A 19092-nucleotide genomic window follows, 5' to 3' on the forward strand; every position below is an offset into this window, starting at 1 on the left:
GTGTTTCTTTCATATGATGCAACCAAATGTTTAGGGTTCCAGCCTATATAATAAATTGTGTGCGGTGCCTCCCTCAGCCTTCTGCGGCATGTGTTCAAGGTGTGAAACCCATTATTCTAAAATCTTGAAGTTGTCAGTGACATTCTAGGAAAGCAAGGAAATATGTGGTATTACATTTTATAAAGAACCAATCTGTCTGCTTTCAAGTGTCACATTTTTGTGTCTGATTTATCACTGTTACATGCACATGTACAGCTAATGTGCAGCTCCAGGGCTCTTGTACTGAGAACATTCTTCAAATCAAATAATTGTATAGAATGTCCTTCTGAATTTAAATAGACTTGTTTTCCGTAAACTCATGGTCATTAATATTTGTTATGTATTCCCAATGTCAGGTGTACGCAATGTAAACTACAAAAAGGTGTAATAATCGTCTTACTCTAATCTTAGTATTTCCTAGTGAGAATATTGTACTCACTATCCATTTCCCCTTGTGCATCATACACCTTCTTTACAACAGATAAGATATTTAGAGAAAATACTTCTCCGGAAGGTTGCTGATTTTTCACTAGTCTATCATAAAATTAAAATGAATTTAAATTTTGGTAGGGTTCCTATGTATTCACTGAAATTCCTTTCAGAATATATTGAAGTTCCAAATATTAAGTCCATCTTTCTGACTGTTTTTCTTTTCAAATTGTTTATTTAAACTGATCATTTATTTTTAACTACCTCAAGCAAAGGCACAAGAAATAGAAATCAGTTTCAAACACTGAGAGGAGTGGAAACAAGTAGGTGCTGCTTTGATCTTGATTCAGACTGGTTTTGTGAAAACATTGGCTGTTGTTACTTGAGATATCTTGTCCCATCTTATCCTAAATGACAAAAATGTTATTGAAACTTAAATGGGTAATGTGAACTCAGTTTTACTGTGTGGTCTGTTACTTCAGTGTCACGCACAGCATTGCTTTAGGAATCCCGTTGAGCAGGGAGCTCAGAGCTCATGAGTGACTTTTCCTGTGGACCTTTGAGCCCAGAGCACTCAGCTGGGGCAGGCGGAGGTGCAACCCAGCGTCACTGTAACCGGGAACCACTGACGGACACGGAGTGTCACCTGGTCCACTGCATGCTCGCGGTCTTCAGATTACACTGAAGACTGGCTTTGTTTGTCTGTAAGTTACTCTGCTGCTCATATACTTACATATATATATAACTGCAGTGGCCAGATGAGCTGCAGCAACATTGCAGAATGCATTGCCCAAGGAAGGAGACGCAGCATCCCATGGAGAGAGCAACCTGTGGAAGAATACCTTGAGTCAAGAAGACTGAATCAACTAGGCAGAAGTCTACCAAGATCAGAGACCTGTTATTTCTCTTTCAAAATATAATGCCGTGGGATTAAAAACAGAAAGTACCTTACATTCCTCAAAGCTGAAAGGATTATCTGTGTTAAGGACAAAAAAAAAAAAAAAAAAAAAAAAAAAAAAAAAAAGACAGCTCCATGATACATGGCTGGATTTTGTTTGCTTATATCAGACCACCCAGCCACAGTGTTCTCCTCAAATAGTATCTTGTATACAAAGCGTACATATTTACTGTTAACCTCTCACTGACTTTAGATAACATTTCTGGACACGTGTGGTATATTGTAGCCCAGTTGCCTGGGCTATATGAACACTCAAAGATATTTTCTCGAGTAATGCTGTGGCCACCCGGTGAGCAGCCAGCTCTTATCTGTAAAGTCAGTTTGAAGAGCCATGGCAGCTCTGTTGCAGATATTAGCTGACACCTTTAAACTAAATCTTTTGCCTCACTGATCATCAGTCTTGGTGTTAAACAAGCCAAAAAACAAGCAGATAAACGAGAGATTTGAGGTTCCTGTAAAAACTGCAACAGTAAAAGGATGCACCAGTTCAGACTCATCAGCCGTTTGCCGAGGGTTCAGTGTAACCACAAACTGATGTTTGCTTTACCACCATTTCTCTTGATTTTCAACCAACATCCCGTGCACCATTCCATGCATAGCAGAGTAATCATTTTCTTTCTAATGCCCATGGCAGCTGGTGTGTCCTCAGTAAGAAGATTACATTTGCAATGGCAAGACAAGGACCTAAACACATTAAATTAATCTCCCAGTCCTCCCGTAATTGAAGAACCTGGTTGTTGAAATGTTGCTGCCTGCTGGAGAATTTCAAAACCGTGGAAGCTCTGGAGTCAGACCCTGATGGCCTCGCAGCTATGTCGTTATTCTTCATGCGAGTCACAGTGTGAGAGAGGGCTCAGGTGGCAGGGACAGAAAAATTCCCTATTACTGTATCTGCCAATCTCATTCACACTGGCCTCCTCCAAAGAAGACAGTGCAGCATTTGATACTGAAACAGAAACTGTATTTTTCCACCTTTCCTTCGCTGTTTTCTTCTCACTTTACAAGGTGAATGTATTATTACATCTACAGGCAAAAGGGTAAATTTCCTAGTACAGGCAAAAGCATTGTGTAAATATAAGCCCCCTGACAGACGTTCATAAACAATTAGATCTTTGTGCTTCCGAACTTTGCTTTTTTCCATCTTTTACCCCATTTTTTAAAGCAGTGTATTATAGTATAAAGATGAAAGCAACTGCAGCCTGCATATATCCAAACGGCCTGTGTATTTTAAGTCTGTCTGTAAGAACAGGAGGATACCGCTGCCCCAGACTGATTTTCCTTTTCCATGTTAAAACCTTAGTAAGGTGTTTATGTAGATATTACTGCTGACTTGGAGATTGCTTACTCTGTGGACACCCGAGAACAAACAAAGAAAATCTATGAAGCGAGTAGCCCAAGGACAACTATGTGTTTTTAACATGATGCTTTAGAGGATTAGACTCTCTTCTGGCATTATTTTTCTTTTCTATGCCGTTTTTCAAAGAATCATTAAATGTTGAAGTGCTAAAATGCAGCAAAACTCTTAAACAATTTAAAGTGAGGATAAATAGCAGTTTTCCACAGTTCCCTGACTTTATTATCTTTGGATTTTCTATCTATGCCTACCATGAGATTTCTTTAATAGCTTCTTCAAGGATCTGTGTTCTAGGAAAAAAAATACCTTCCCTTCACACAGTGTGCCATGTTTTGGAGATTGCTGCTAAAAATACAGTATTACTGACAAAGTTACACAAGAACCTAACAGTTGAAATTAATCAAGGCCAGGTATATTCTAATGCTAAAACAAAAAATAGGTCCACATAAGACTGACGAATATGAATTTTTGCTGGCATAGGAACTAGCAACATAATGAACACCCTAGCACAAGAAGAAAGGCCATGGAATGGAAAAGCACTCTGCTCAAATAACGGCTTGCCCCTATTTTACAGATGGGAAAACTGGGGCGCGCTGAGAACTTAATTGATTTCCCCAGTGTCACCCTATAAATCATTGATGTGACAAGGCCTAAAGCTGATTCTCTCTGAGAGCTGTGCAGCTAACTCTGCCTGACTCTCTTCAATAAACAGATTCTGAAAGCATGTTCTCTTCCATGCAATAATTTATACTTGATGCAGAAGCCTGAAGTATGAGCAGATAATCCTGTTTGATCTGTATTTTGCAAAAAACCCTTCCAGATACTCTGTTCTACTTGATCCGCTTCTTTCATAAACAGATTTTGTGTTGCCACCTTCTTTCCTTGTTCAATCTCCTTTCTCTTTGTGTAAATGAAATGGCATATCCTCTCTCCCAGGTTGTGCATTTATTTCATGCTCTCTTGAGTTCAGATCGCATAACTCATCTCAGCCTCTCTGAGAGGCTAACCTCTTCTCCACTGAAGCTGGGTCATGAATAATTTCCTAGAAAGTGAGGCATTACCTCTTCTTCAACCCCGGAGCTAAGGGAATATCAGCTGTGAGGAATTATTACCAGTACCAACCGTCTAAAAAGGTAAACCTGCGAGTCCTGAAGACTCCTTCTTAGCAAAGGACTCTTTATAGGATGAAGAAATTAATTACATGACTTGCCAGGCCCCTCACCTTCCTTGCCTCTGTATTAATTCCTTGTTTTCTTTTAATCAGACCCATTTGTTTGGGCTATTTGTACATACTGGACTTCAGCAGCCAGTGTCAGGCTGCTGTTGTGAGAGGACTGCTAGGTACTACAGTCACGAGCCTTTACAGCTCTTGCCTTGCCATCTGGCCACAATGGAAGGAAACAAGCCTAGATGGAGTTCTTGGTTTGGGAGCATTTTCTCTGCCTTTAGAAGGACCTTCAGGTCACTTGTGGCCCATACTCTGGCTTATCTCACTGCATTGTAGCTTAAAGGAGTCTGACAAAATGTTTGACAAGTTTATCAAATGGCCAGAATTTTCATGTCAGAAGTTACAAAATGTATAGTTGAAGTGCTTCAAATACAAACGTGACCCGTTATCTCATACTGCCTGAACAAATTCTGTCCTTGATTATATATAACAAAGGAAAGGGCAGATATTCCCTTTATCAGAAGCACTCTTCAGAGATTAAGTTTAACAGTAGTCCTCTAAAAATATAGCAAAAGCTCTATTCTGGCTACCGTCATTCAAGCATAATGGAATATAGCAAAATCCACTATATAAAATGATTTGTGTGTGTGGAAAGGGGGGTGGCAAACATGTCTGTAAGATGTTTGAATCTATCATCTTGTGGGGGAAAAAAAGGCAATATAAGGATATGCCCAACTTCATGCAGACTTAATGATGAAGCTGCTGATAATCACAGTTGAAGTGTTGTTTTGAAGGTTGGGTGGAGTCTGTTCAGACGAAAATTGTTATTCCGTGACTACTTTATGCAAGGAGACTCTTCATTTCATAATAGGTTTTGAACCAAGTGTATTAAGAGTTGGGAGGTGTCTGTTTTCTTATTGATTGTCATCTGCAATTCTGAGGCTGGGCTAGAAATGTAGGCTTTGCAAGCCATAATCTATTTTCATATTGATAATGCCTTGTCTGATGCTTGTGGTAGGCATCCTTATTAATGATAAAATGCACAAGTAGTAAATACTCATGTACTGTGCGTGTGTAGTATAAATAATGATGGAGAGCTAAGGAAAAAGATGACCCTGCCCTAACTGCATAAAATGGATTGAATTTGCAAAAAGTTATCCTGTAGCATGTGACAGTAGGCAACATCTGCTGAGTTCAAGGGGTTCTTCCAATGGCTCCTAAAGGGTGGCATGGTTTCTTCTCACCACCTCGCCACAGAAATCCTGTCCCCTGATGTGACAGCCTCTGGCTGTCGGCTGCCAGCCTGGCTCACTGAAAACAGTCTGGAAAATCAGCACAGCCTCCTTTCCTCTCCAGTGGGATGGGGAACATCCCAGAGCGTGCCCCTGGGTGGTGGAAAGAGTGTTTAAATGCTTGTGGTTGCTCCCGTTGCTTCTGATGATACTGACATTTAATATCTGCTCCTTGGTATCCAAAGCAGGACATTCACCGTACCCCTAACAGCATGCAGAGGTGTTGCTGTTGCCGCTGAAGCTGGCAGTGTTACTGCTGAGCTCACTGGTCGGGGTGCTGAGGGTGCTGAGCTTTGCCCTGTAATTCCACAAAACCTGTGCAAAGTCTCTGTGTGGCCAAGTTCTGTTACTGCCATGTTCTGGTTCCAGCCACTAATCAAGTCATTAGTGTATGTTTTTTATAATTGAACTATGTCCTAAAATCTTGACATTCAGCTCTGAAAAGATCAACCTTGTCCAAGTGTAATTAAGAAGAAATTATGTCTTTCATTTTTTTGTAATCCTAAATGAAGAAAGAATAGGGAATCCTAAAAAAAAAACAAAACAAAACAAAACAAAAAAACCAAAACAAAGAACAATTAATTGGCCTGTTCCTTCTGTTTCAAAGTTCTGCAATTCAAATATTTAAACAAAATTTCCAGTAATTCTCAATCAAATTTGTGCATTTTCCATCACCGATCTCTGTCTTCACTGTAATTCCCATCAGGTTTCTAGCACTTGATAAACCTGGGTGACCCTGAGGTGTTTGTGTCATTTTTACCGTACTAGCTCGGAAAAGCAGGAGGACTACGGTGCACATACATGGAGAGTCAGTTGAATGTGGCAGATACTGGTATGTTAGCTAGAACAGATCAAAATAAGTAGCGTATGTGAAGATATGTCATCTTTAATGTGGTAGTTGTGGTGCCATTTCTACCGTGTCCTTTAGGAGAAGGAGACAGTCCTACAACTGTTCAGCCAGGAGCTTTCTGGTTTTTAAACAGTAAGCTTCATAACCTTCCCTGTAGTATGCTCTCACGAAACCCCAGAGCCCTGCTGGCTTTCTCGGCAATCTTTTTTGCTTGTGCTATAGGAATCAATGCATCAGCCCAGACCTGCTCACCACTACAGCTGATGAACTGTAAATGATGAGCATAACTATATATATATATATATATATATATATATATATAGTTATGATGAACGTCATATAGTTGTTGTGTCAAGCAACTTTTCTTTGTACTTGCACAGCACAAGGTGAAATCTAAATTTTTTTCCTCCTTCTTACATACCTGTTTTATGTGATCACCTCACAGAAACTAGTTTATGCTCTTCTTGTTGCTTCTGATGTAGAGAAAAACCACAAAGGATGAGAGGCTGATTCTGTTTCAATACTCTCTTTGGAGAATTCATAGTTAGCTGTTCAGGTGTAGGAGTGACTAAGACGACCGAGGACTGGCTCATTTTGTGCCCCATCTCAATCATTTAGAAGGCAATTTAGGGTTAACGAGCATTTTGCCCTTGAAAACCACCTGCTTATTGTGTTGTTGCCTTTACTGTAGAGAGGTGTGAAAGGGGAAAGGGGCATAGATTTTGAAATGGAAAACAGGTTCATTTTTTTCATGGGGGCATCCCTTTTTCCCCTCGATGCTTGGAGCATCTCAGCATGGATGAAAGTAAAGCAAGGGTTTGTGGTTCCTCCTGCACCTTATGAGGTGTGTTCACGGAGTCCCTTCGGGAGCAGAACGATTTGCAGGGGAAGTAAAAAGAACAATTAACTCGAACCAGGTGCCGTAGAAGAGTAAGATAAAAAGACGTGTTGGGCAGTACAGTAAGGTGTGGGCAGAAGGAGGAAAGAAGCTGGGAAAAATCTTGCTCTTGGTGAGTTTTTAGTCTAGCCTTGCTGAAGAGTTTTTCTCAGGAGTGGGAGTGTGGTTCAGTCTTGCTCAGCTGGTTCATTCCCGTCGAGTATGGGGAAGGCAGGACTCTGGAAGGGGGGAGCACTGAAGGGGAAAAACAGAGTAGGAAGACAGACTGCTGCATGCTGTTGACCTCCTGATACGGTCCGAGGTTGGAAGAAGGCAACAGCAACACCAAGTTGGTTTTCCTCACAAGTATTTCTACACCCGTGCGTCTGGCTTTGAGAACATTAGGTGCCGGGCTGACAGCAGTTACAGGAATACAACAGTGATTTCTGCCGAGTGTGCTCCATTCATTAATACATTTATTTTAATGAGTGGTAATTTGTTTTCTATGCCTCTGATTTTATGTTGCGTTTTGATTGCTATTAATTGCAGATTACTTACAAAAGGGAATGACCATAAATAGAAATTTGAATTATTTTTTTTTCTTTGGAGAACTGTTGTATTTGCATGGCTTGTTTTATATGTGCAGGCCTTTGTTGCAGAGGCACAAGAAGATACTTTCCCTGTTCCACAGCGATCCACCTCCTTTATGGATGGTCATCAAACTGTAGGATTGGGCAGAGCCTCTCCTTTCTTCACTATTCCAGACTGTTGAGCAACATGTAAAACTCCCTCTGAATCCTCATTTTCACATACACTTAAATCTAGTTCTAATCATTCCTCTTGCCCTAGCCAGATGGAGGGTTAAAAAGACACACCACGCAATTGCTGAAGAATCTTTTTTTCTTTTTTTTTTTTTTTTTTTTTTCCCCTGTTACTCTTCTGATGGCCAAGACTTTGTACTGTAGGAAGCTTCAGGCCTGTCTGTGTGCTGCACTGGTCAGCGTACATATCCATACCGTTGTATTGGTTTTCTTATGTAACCATAATGTAACCAATACACTTGGTTTGGAATTTGAAACATGCCAGGGGAGAACATAATAGTCTGATCCGTGATGCAATATGCATGGAGCTACAGCCAAAATATTGACATCGGCTGTAATTTTTTATTAAAAATGAGATTTTTCAAAAGGTTTATAATATAGTCTTAAGACCTGTATTAGAGATTATAGCATGTTTTTTGTTGATCCATCTCAGTAATTAACTTCACTTGCAATTAAATTGTACAGCTTTTTTCACTTTTTGTCTCGGTAAAATTGAACTACAGCAGAGGATGTCACTGCTTGGTTTGAAAGTTTGTAGAAACGCCTGTTGTCTTCCAATTTTTAAGTATTTCTTACTGTGGAATAAGGACTTTTTTGAACAGGCGAAGTTTGCGCACAGTGGTACAGGCGTTGAAGAGAACGGACAAAGCAGCGAGGCCGTTGGTGTGACATGCTTGTTGCTGGTGGCATGCGAAGGGTGATTGCGCTGAGGCACGTCCAGCAGCACACAGCTGAGATGGCTGGGATAGCTCTGCATAGCCCTGAGAATTGAGTCGGTTATAAAGAAGTTAGAAAGAAGCACTTAATCCATAGCCATCTTTTTCTTTATGTTCTGGAACAGGAGTGATTTATTTGACCATTTGCTTGTACTGATCTCTGTTTACTTCCTTTAATGGATAATAAAGAACTGGTCAGAATTATTATTCTAGTGTGCTAATGAAGAGGTGCTCCTTCTGGTTACCTTCTTTATGTGCAAATAATTGGCGTGCTGTTTAAAAATAGTAAAATGCACTGCAGCTAGTTTGACAGTAGCGACTATTAAATTCTAAACAACATGAAGTCACACTACATTTATCACTCTTTAATGAATCATTCATTTTGGTTCCTCTGTAAGCCCTTGACGTTCTTTGTCATTCAGCACTATGCCTCTGGAAGTGTCAGCAGTTCTAGGGTCTTACCTTCCCGTAGATTGAAGGAAACCCCTGAAGTGTGTAATTTTTGATCATGTGTTGGCTACCTTCAAAATAAAAGAAAATAATATAGTTTTCCCAGCCTCATTAACATTACCAGCTTCTGACGGTGTTCAGATACTTTTTTGAGCAGCCTGTGATTCATGTATGCAAAAGGAGTTTATTATTCTTTTGAAAACTGATACATATTTATACCTGGTGTTTTATATACTCTTTCAGTTAGTGCCACCATTTTGTATCCTAAGTTAATTAATTTACAACAATGCTGTTCTACATATTTTTTGTGTTCTTAAATGTATTAATACAGTTTTTAGTGGATCCTGGGGAAGAGTTGGGTTCGGGTTTGCATACGGGGTCATTCTACACCTTTGTTTTTTTCTGGTTTATCCCATCTGCTCTTCCTTTGTTCTCAGATGAGACGAACAGCGAACATTGGCTTCAGATGTAGGATGAGCAGAAAGATTATATTGATGTTTTGGAGAGAAGCCCAACTTCTTGAAGCAGTCTTTTTGGTGTATTTGATTAAAAACTATCAGGCTATAGATGTATCCTAAGAGCACCCAGCCGTCCTGTGGGGATTCCAGTATCATGTCAGGGAAGGCAGTATTGACTGCTGATTTGTATCAATGCTATCTTCACTTCGTCATCTGTCTTCTTGCATCCCCTATTTTCATCTATTCCAGTTTTCTTCTGCTCTTCCAATTTTTTTCCTGCTTCTTCTGTCTATGAGGAAGCCACGTGCAGTTCTGCCTGCGATCTAGTGAAATTACGCTTATGTTCTCGCCTTTTATTATTACTGGCAATTCTCTCCAACAGCTGGTGATGCTGAATCTGTGCTGAACACAGTATTACATCAGTCTGTGCTACATCAGCACCCTTCTGGCAGAGCTGCTGGTGAGCAGTTTTCTTTCCATAGTGTAGACAAGACTTTCATCTGAGAAAACAGATTGGTATGGCAAGTTCCTAAAGTAATTTCGGGGGAAGTTATTTGATAGGGTATTTACCAGGATGATTTATAAATTCTCATATAACCGATACTTGTCTGGGCTTATGCAGCTGTTAAAAGAGATCACTGAAACAGGAGTTGCATATTGTTGCCTTAGCAACTGCCACTTCATATTGTGCTTAAATCACTTGGAGGTACGCAATGCATCTTAAGGAATTGCTTCCAACAAAAACAGCCAATCTTAAATAACTTTAAATAATTTCGCAGAAGGAGCTGAAGGGGATGGCCATTCCTAACAAAGACAGTTATATTTTTCGGCTTGGTAGCCTGACTTCACTGCAAGCTTAGCTTGTTAAAAAAAAGAGCGATATAAAATTTAAAGAACCTACATATTTGTTTACTCCTGCCACCAGAATCCATGTGATTGGCAAATTGGCTTGAAGTCGCAAATATCATTAAAAGATTCCTCATGTTCCATCCTAGAAGATCAGCAGTATTAGTATAGTTTCCTATATTTAATGGTTTATATGTCAGGTTTCCTTCAGGACAGACTATCTAGGGTTTTTTTTTATTTTATTTGTGAGCTGTTGCAGGTATGAAAGGAAGGTCTTAAACATACTTTACCTACTCAGATGTTTCTTGTTCCTATTTGGAACTGATCTTACCATTTAGACTTTTTCTGTAGGTTTTTGCCACAGTTTTATGGGATTTGTTAGATCATCTGAAAAAGAGGAGAGGCTTTTGCCAGTATTGCATTAAGACAGTTGCATGAGTGCTCGTGCTATACGATAGTCTCAAATACCAACCAGTTCTGCCTGGAGTATTTTATATTGCTATAGCAACTTCCCCAGCTCTGTGGTCATTACTGTGTGAGCTGTGTGACAGTCAGAACTGGATTTTGCACGTGTGGAAAACAGAGTTTCAGAGCATGAAGAAACAGCCAGAGTGCCTTAGCAACCTTGTGCTGGATCCAGAACAAAACCAGATTCTGCCACCTCATCCTTTTACTGCTTAAGCCCAGATTTACAGCAGAAAGATCCGAACAAGGGAGACTGCTTTAAGAGGCAGTGTGTATCTCCCATTTCAGAAAACTTACCTTCCTTTTATAATACTGTACACAGCTGATAAAATTTAGCAAGGCAGTGAGGCAGTTGCCAACATGCTACTTTTGTTACCCCTTTCCTAGGCAATGAAAAAGAGAGACAAGCAAAATGCAAACTTACAGAATTTAAAAGGAATCAGATATTTTGAGGACCAGTTGTCATTTTTAGGTCACCGCTCACATCTCTGAATATAATTTTCATCTGAGCTGCGTGGCAGGGTTTGTATGTGCTGGAAGAAGCTACATTTTCACAGCAGGCGACCAAATCAAAATGAAGCAGTCAGATGCAGGTGCGCAGTAATAGAATGGATCTATTTACCCTGAAGCGTGAGCAATGGACCAAGAAAGCAGAAGCAGTCTACTTCCATCTCTTGCCTCCTTCTCTCCCTACCTTTTCCCTCCCCCATAGCTATGCTAACAAATTCATAAAGGGACCAAAGAGAAGGTGTTCACTTGCTTTTAATGAGCTGCATTGCTGCCTGCTGAAGGTCTGAGGCATTTTTTCGTTGTGCTGATGGTGTACTGTTAGAGCTGGCTGTCTTTAATTTATACCTAATCCTTCCTTCCTGCTTGCACAGCCTCAAGCCAGCCTGGAAAATGGTTGAGAGAGTTTGTCCTGTGGGCATCTGTTGCCTGTATCCATTCTGAATTCTTGAATGATGCTGTGGAAAGAGCCGTAGCAGTATGTCTGAAGCACGTGTGCCTAAAACAAAATAACATTTGAAAAAAGCAGTTTGCTTAGGTTTTATTTTATAAATCATATCTTTTGTGCAATCTTTTAAAAACAAAACTCCTGCAGCTTCATTTAAAGATGGGCAGTTTATTAATGGTGGGTTGACAAAGCCAGTGCATTGGTTGGCGGTGAAATGAGACACTTTGACAAATGCTGGCTGCTTCTCGCTCGGGATTCTGGAGCTCTCTAGTTAAGAGCTAAGTACTTTCCTACATGCAAAGGCGACCACCCAATGCTGTCTCCAAGGCTGCAAAAAAACTGAGCAATGTAAGTAAGGGAAAAACACTGACTCATAGCAACTGTGAAATGGTAAAATTTAGCCACACTGGACATAAGTACAAAACGGTCTGATACGGGTAGTGGGACCAGCAATAGCCACTGTCCTTTAACAGGTTTATTGGTAGTTCATGCATAGATAGCTCTGTGGTCTATGTAAGAGATTGAGAATTTTGGTTTCCTTGCTAATTAGGACTGAGACAGCATTGTCCAGGTTTGAGAGGAGGAAGGAGGAATATGTTAAGTCCATGGTGAACTGGGCCACTCGCTCTGCACGGCTGGAGTGAGCAGGTCTTATTTCTTTTCCAAGGTGTAAGACGGGCCAGACATATGTTGTGAAGATAAATGTGATTGATGCTTGATTGTCCTGTGAGGAGCAGGGGGATGGACTCGATGGTCCTTAGGGGTCCCTTCCAACTCAGGATCTTCTATGATTCTGTAATGTAGAAGGGAAGAGGACTCTAAATATTCACGTCTCTGTTGCTGCATTTCTGTACAGGGTTACACGCTAAGCACAACACAGTAAAAAGGAGGCACCTACCCATCTGGAATTGGACAGCAGTGGTAGCTTAAGCCCTAGTAAAGCGGCAGCTGTCTGTGCTGTATGCTAGAAAAGTATTTTTATCCTGGCATAAAAATTGCTATACTCGGGAGCTGAACTATTTTAATATTACCGCTTTCCAATCTCCACATTTAAAACACTAGCAACTCTGTAGAAAAACTCTAAAGTCCATTCTTTGTCTCCAGTGCTACTTTCAGCAAGGGAGATACACCTGCACCCTAAAAGCTGGAGGAGCAGCGCTGAATAACAGAAAAAAAGCAAAGGCGACTTTGGAAAGAGATGTGTTCATATCAAAATGGGATTGTGTCATAAGTTTCTACAAACTTTGTCTTCTTTACAGGGTGGTTGTGGCACACTGAACTTTGTCAGGAGGAGGAAACACCTACAGTGTATAAATAGAAGGCTCAGAGAATGCCTAATTATAATTTTTGAGAAATTTGGCTTCTAATTATAGAAGCATGAGTGTGATTCATTAAAAGTAGGTCCAGCAGTTCTCAGCTTTGTACGGAAGGACACGTCATCTGAATAATTATTAAAATTTATTATAAATAATTAGACCACAATTGAAAAATTGGGAGAGAAGTATATCCGGAATTGATGTGGAATGAACACCACCTAAACTACTTTTGCTTAAACTTCGTACAGGTCAAACTAGTACATGTCAAAATCAGCACGTTTACCAGAAGCATTCTGTGCATCAGAATAATCTGCTAAAACAGACACACATAAATTGTGACCGTGCATATTTTTTATTATCCTGCTTTAGGATGCATTTAAATAACAAATACAGGAAGGTAGCTTTTAGTGTGGCTTCCAAGCCTTGTACTAAGTGTGCTCCACAATAACTGGGGTCAGAATCCAAGCCAGCCTCCCTCAACACGAAGGGAGAGATGCTCGTCGGCTCCGCTGTGAGCTGAACTCAGCCTGAAGGAGCCTTCGGCAGAATCACTGGAGACGGCCGTATGTGCAGCGTGCCGCCTTCTGTGGGAGGAGTACAGAAACACAGCAGTTATTAATATTCTTTTTTTTTTTTTCAGCCAAAAAGAGACTCTTAAAAACAAAACTAGCATAACTCAGGTAAAAGAACAATAAGGAAACGGTGAGGAAGACCACGTGCCAAATCTCTGGCTGTAATAAGTAATGAATCAAACCAGATCAATTATTATATTATGTTATATATGTTACAGATATATATTTTTATAGCAGTTTTCATTAACTGAAATTAAAAGATGAGGCATATACGTTATCTGAGCCTAGTTACAGCAGGCCACTGTTGATGTTATATAGCAATATTATATCAAACCATGTAAACAGAGCCCATCTTTTGCACATGTACTATTGTAGAATTTAAAAATCAGTCTTGTGTTTTATGTAATTCGGTCAGTTTTGGTTTAAAAAAACAAACCTATTTTGACTGCAGCCAAGAACAATGTTTGGCATTTCTTACCATTTGTTCATGTTAGAAAATCAGCCAGCTGGAAAAACTACTTTTTATGGTATTCGGTAAAGGAAAAACAGAGTTGTAGAATTATCATGTCAGAATATCCGGTAGGATACATGAAAATGAAATAGAAGCTCATAAGTGATTTGATTACTAATTCTGAGATTTGCAAACTACTTGGCAACTGTTGCAGTGGAGGAGGTGATAGGACCAGCAGTGCTTGTTGCGTATACTTTTGGTGAAAAAAAATTCTCCTTGTGTTATGATGTGACCAGTCCACCTTGGGATGGGGCGGTTGCCAGGCAAGGGTTTTTGCTATCATTCATTATTATTACCATGCTGTCCTCTGTAAAGAAAAAAACGCTGGTTCTATAGGAATCTTTCCAAAGTGGGATGCCAGGGCTGAGTTTCCTCAGTTCCAGATGCTTTGTCAGAATTGTAGTTCCCTGAGAGCTGGAACTCATGCATACCTGTGGAAGCAGATGAAAGAATAGGAATAAAAATAAGATACTGAATTACTTCTGCTGGTACATGCCTGAAAAAAATCATCAAAGGTTATTATAATTATGACTGTTATTAGATACCATGTCTGGTTTCTGCATATTTAAATTCTTTCTGAGAGAGGTGAAACTTAGGCACTTAGAGATCCCAGGGGAATAATTGCAGAAATGATGACATATTCCACTTCTTGAACAAATTTCAATACCAAAGCTGCATTCTGCGTACTTACATTTCTTCTTAATTATACTTGGATGCAGGATAGATAGTCATTTTCTGTCTTACAAATGTGTGTAGCCAATTAGTCTTGTAGCTCATGAATACCCAATAGCCTAACTCATTAAATGGAATTTTCCTTTTCTGTTGTTATTGCAAAAGAGTCTGCAGATAGCTGAATATTATCTTTCACTCTTAGCTCAGCCTTGGCCAAGGCTACAAATCCAGTAACATGAGCAAGTGAATTACCGGGTTTACCTCTACTTCTTTCCGTATGCCACCTTAGTCTTGCGAAGGGATGTGTGTATTGTAAATTGGTGTAGGCTGCTGGGCTCCTCTGCACCGCTGGTGCTCGATTTTACTGCCTCAGTTTCACAGTTTTGGTGCTGTCTGACAAATATAGTCTTCCCGATTTCCTCCCATTCCTGAGAGACTCTGAGCCCAGAAGCTCTGTCTGGGAGCCCACTGAGACCTGGAGACATGAGCAATTTTTGCTCGTGGAAGCAAAGATGAGAAAAACTGGAGATGTGTCTCGATATATCGAAAGATCAAACACGAGTGCTCTTTTCTTCTTCCCTCTGTTGTTTGTTTGTTTGTTTGGGGGGAGGGGGTGTTGTTGTTATTATTTCTTGCATTTCATGCTTGCCATTCTGTCATCTGAGCGTGTGAAGATAACACATATAGCTTAGATGACCTCACAGGCAGGATTCACAGAGAAAATGAAGCAAAACATTATGACCAGAGAGAACCAGGGAACCAAAGACAATTGTGAAATGAGTTACGGACCCAGGATTGCACTGAGCCAGTTTCACTAAGTTACGGTGTCATAAGTGATGAACAGCGTGAGGACGTGGCTTGGTGCTCAGTCTTGGTGCTTCCCAGTGGTAGCATCTTCCCCCAAGGGTGGATGTTGCTCATCTAACGTGTCATCCTCCTCTTCATAATATTGCGTGACATATGAGGCTTTGGTACCGTGGTGCTGCAGCAGATACCAGGTTGTGATTTTAAAAGCTATGGTCTCAAATGTTACAGAAACAACAAAACCTCTCCGTTCAGGGAAAGTGTTCCATGTAATCTTATTACTGGCGTAGTTATCTCCAGTGCCGCCTTGACATGTATTTGCAAAACTCCTCTGGGGATATGGATTGAATAACTGTTTTCTTGAAAGAAAAAAGCACCGTACTGTTTAGGGGAATGGTAAATGGTTACACTGGATTTAGGTTACTAAAATTTGAGTTTGTCGTCTCTGTTGTTATTTGTAATTGCAGGCTTCCCAAAGAAGCATGAATGGAAATTTTAAATGTGCTATAAACACCTCTTAAAAGTATGCATAAATATACACCTGTTCTACTGTTTGGATTTTGCTGCTGGGTCTGTAACTCAGGGCTTGTGCCCTTCTGCTGTGTACCTCACACTTGTGGTCCTGGGGAATGGACTCAGCAGCCTTTGGGGTGAGGAGCTGGGTGCTCGCTGCCTCCCCTGCTCTCCAGGCTTTACTTTGGGAATACTCCAGAGAAGACAAGAGTTATTCCGTGCAGTCTTTCTGTTTGGCAAGTGAAGAATTATATATGTATCGTGTGTATGTGTGTATATATATGCGCATATATATGGTATGTGTACATATATATATACACACACACACACACTGTAATGTGTAATATTGCTGTTTCTTCTTGTTCTTTTTTCTGCCATTGACTCTTAGGGAAAATCCTAATCTTATCTTTTACTTTTATTACTTGTGCCTTAAAGAACCAAAACACTATTACCTGATTTGCATCTTCTTGCTATTGACATGGACCTTCTGGTGTCTACCTGACTGCTGCCACTAGGATGTGGTGGAAGGCTTGCAGGGAGCAGGGGGGAGTCCTGAAGGCAGCTCTGCTCACAGATATTAAAAGTTTGCAGTAAAATGTGAAATATTTTTGATTCTCAAAATAGCAATAAAAGCTGTAGGTAAATTTAACTTGCTAGATAGTTGCAATTTGCAGAATGCATTGGTCAAATAGTTTGGAAATAATCCAGGGTGCATTTAGATGAGAAAAATATTAGAGATGGGCTCAGACTAAAATCGTGAGCTAAATGTCCTCCAAGCCTTGCAGATATTAGGGAATAAACCTCATTATACAACTCAGTAATGGACAAAATCAAAAGGTCGTGGCGAAAGTCAGATTTTGTTTCATGTCTGCTCAGCACCTAAATGCAACTGGTTTGTCTGGGGGTCTCCATTTACCTGTGAAACTGGCGCATCCTTTAAGCTGTGTCGGTGCGTTTGGAAGCTGGGAGGTGTAATTGAAACGCGGGGCTTAATATCCCTGTGGCTGCGAGTTCAAAACTCTTCTTTGAGTCGGGGTAAATGCGCAGCATTGGCCCCGCTGTCATGGACACCAGCGTCATCTCAGGGGTACGGTTTTGTGAAATCACCAAGACCGGGTAAAGATGCCCTATCACTGTAATCAAACAGGTGTGGGCTTTATCAAGGAGGAGGCGAGTAGGTGGGCGTGGCGGTGCCTGGAAGCTGTGTGGCAGCTCCCTGGGCTGCTGCTGGTCAGTGTGACACTGGGATACTGGTCGGTGTGATGCTGGGATACTGGTCGGTGTGACATGGGGCTGCTGTTTGATGTGACACAAGGATACTGGTTGGTGTGACACAGGGCTGCTAGTCGGTGTGACACAGGGATACTGGTTGGTGTGACACAGGGATACTGGTTGGTGTGACACGGGGCTGCTGGTTGGTGTGACACAGGGATACTGGTTGGTGTGACACAGGGCTGCTGGTCGGTGTGACACAGGGATACTGGTTGGTGTGACACGGGGCTGCTGGTTGGTGTGACACGGGGCTGCTGGTTGGTGTGACACGGGGCTGCTGGTTGGTGTGACACAGGGATACTGGTCGGTGTGACACAGGGATACTGGTCGGTGTGACACAGGGCTGCTGGTCGGTGTGACACAGGGCTGCTGGTCGGTGTGACACAGGACTGCTGGTCGGTGTGACACAGGGCTGCTGGTCGGTGTGACACTGGGATACTGGTTGGTGTGACACAGGGATACTGGTTGATGTGACAGGGCTGCTGGTCGGTGTGAAAGGGCTGCTGGTTGGTGTGACACAGGGATGCTGGTCGGTGTGACACAGGGATAATGGTTGGTGTGACAAGGCTGCTGGTTGGTGTGACAGGGATGCTGGTCGATGTGACACGGGGCTGCTGGTTGGTGTGACGGGGCTGCTGGTTGGTGTGACAGGGCTGCTGGTTCATGTGACAGGGATGCTGGTCGGTGTGACACAGGGATGCTGGTCGGTGTGACACAGGGATACTGGTTGGTGTGACAGGGCTGCTGGTTGATGTGACACAGGGATACTGGTCGGTGTGACAGGGCTGCTGCTGTGGCGGGGCTGGGGATGGTGCTGCCCGTGCAGTGACCGACTGCAGGGTTTATGCTGAAGGGAGGTTTCTCATCAGTTGGATAAAGCCGTAATGGACCCTGTGTGAATTTGACATTTCGTTGTTACTGTATGAATAAGTTAAAATCCGTTTTATGTTTCCGAACTGGATTGTCACATTAAGCTGTTACGGTACCGCAGTTCTTAATTCTGACTTTTAACTCCTTCAGTTTTAGACGGTTCGCACCAGGGTTTTCTCTGCCCCGCTTTCTCGCTGACACAGAATTTCCTCAGAGAGTTTGGTTATTTCTAAGAGCATTTGTTTGTAGTTGCAGCTCTTTTCTGAGTGTAACTCATTATTTTTGTTTTCTGAGTCATCTCTCATGTCTTTTATTTTCCAGGTTGGTGAGAGGCAGAGAGTTCTAGTAACAGAAGAATCCTTTGATTCCAATTACTATGTTGCTCACAATCCTTTCTACGAGCAGGTACAGTTGAATAAACAAAATAACATCTTTTTGGTTTAGCTTTGCTTTCTGATAATCTTGGCAACACAGTGTGCCACAGTGAAGAAAACAAGTAAAGAAATAAAAAACATTTTCCAGGAAAGCTGTGACCATCAAGACTTGTTTATGAGGTATTTTGTTTCTGTGTTGTAAGTACAATTTACGTCAAATTATGTTAAGAAATACGCAGTGGCACTTTGAGTGTACACTGTGAGAGGATCCATGCTATATATCCAAACAACATTATTTGAATGATTTAAGAAGCTGTTAATTACTGTAGTAATTTTAATTTGTGTCTCCAAAGCATTGTTTTCTGACTACCTGAATCTTGATAATTTCCATACAGCTTTTAGAAAATCCTTTCAAGCAATGCAATTTGCAAAAAAAAAAAAAACCAAAAAAAAACATTTCAAATAGGAAGGGTCAGAAACTTCTCTAGATTAACACTTCAGCCTGATATG

At 41.1% G+C, this 19092-nt stretch overlaps 1 protein-coding gene across 1 annotated transcript in view; it reads left to right on the forward strand.

Moving 5' to 3' along the window:
- CDKAL1 (CDKAL1 threonylcarbamoyladenosine tRNA methylthiotransferase) overlaps positions 1–19092 on the forward strand; it is a 428463-nt gene that overhangs the window by 379754 nt on the left and 29617 nt on the right. Inside the window, exon 14 of the mRNA XM_080381401.1 lies at positions 18530–18613. Coding sequence (XP_080237527.1) covers positions 18530–18613 — 84 coding nt within the window. The remainder of the gene's footprint in view (positions 1–18529; positions 18614–19092) is intronic.

Source organism: Falco punctatus, assembly GCF_963210335.1.
Source record: "Falco punctatus genome assembly, chromosome: 3".
Classification (NCBI taxonomy): domain Eukaryota; kingdom Metazoa; phylum Chordata; class Aves; order Falconiformes; family Falconidae; genus Falco; species Falco punctatus.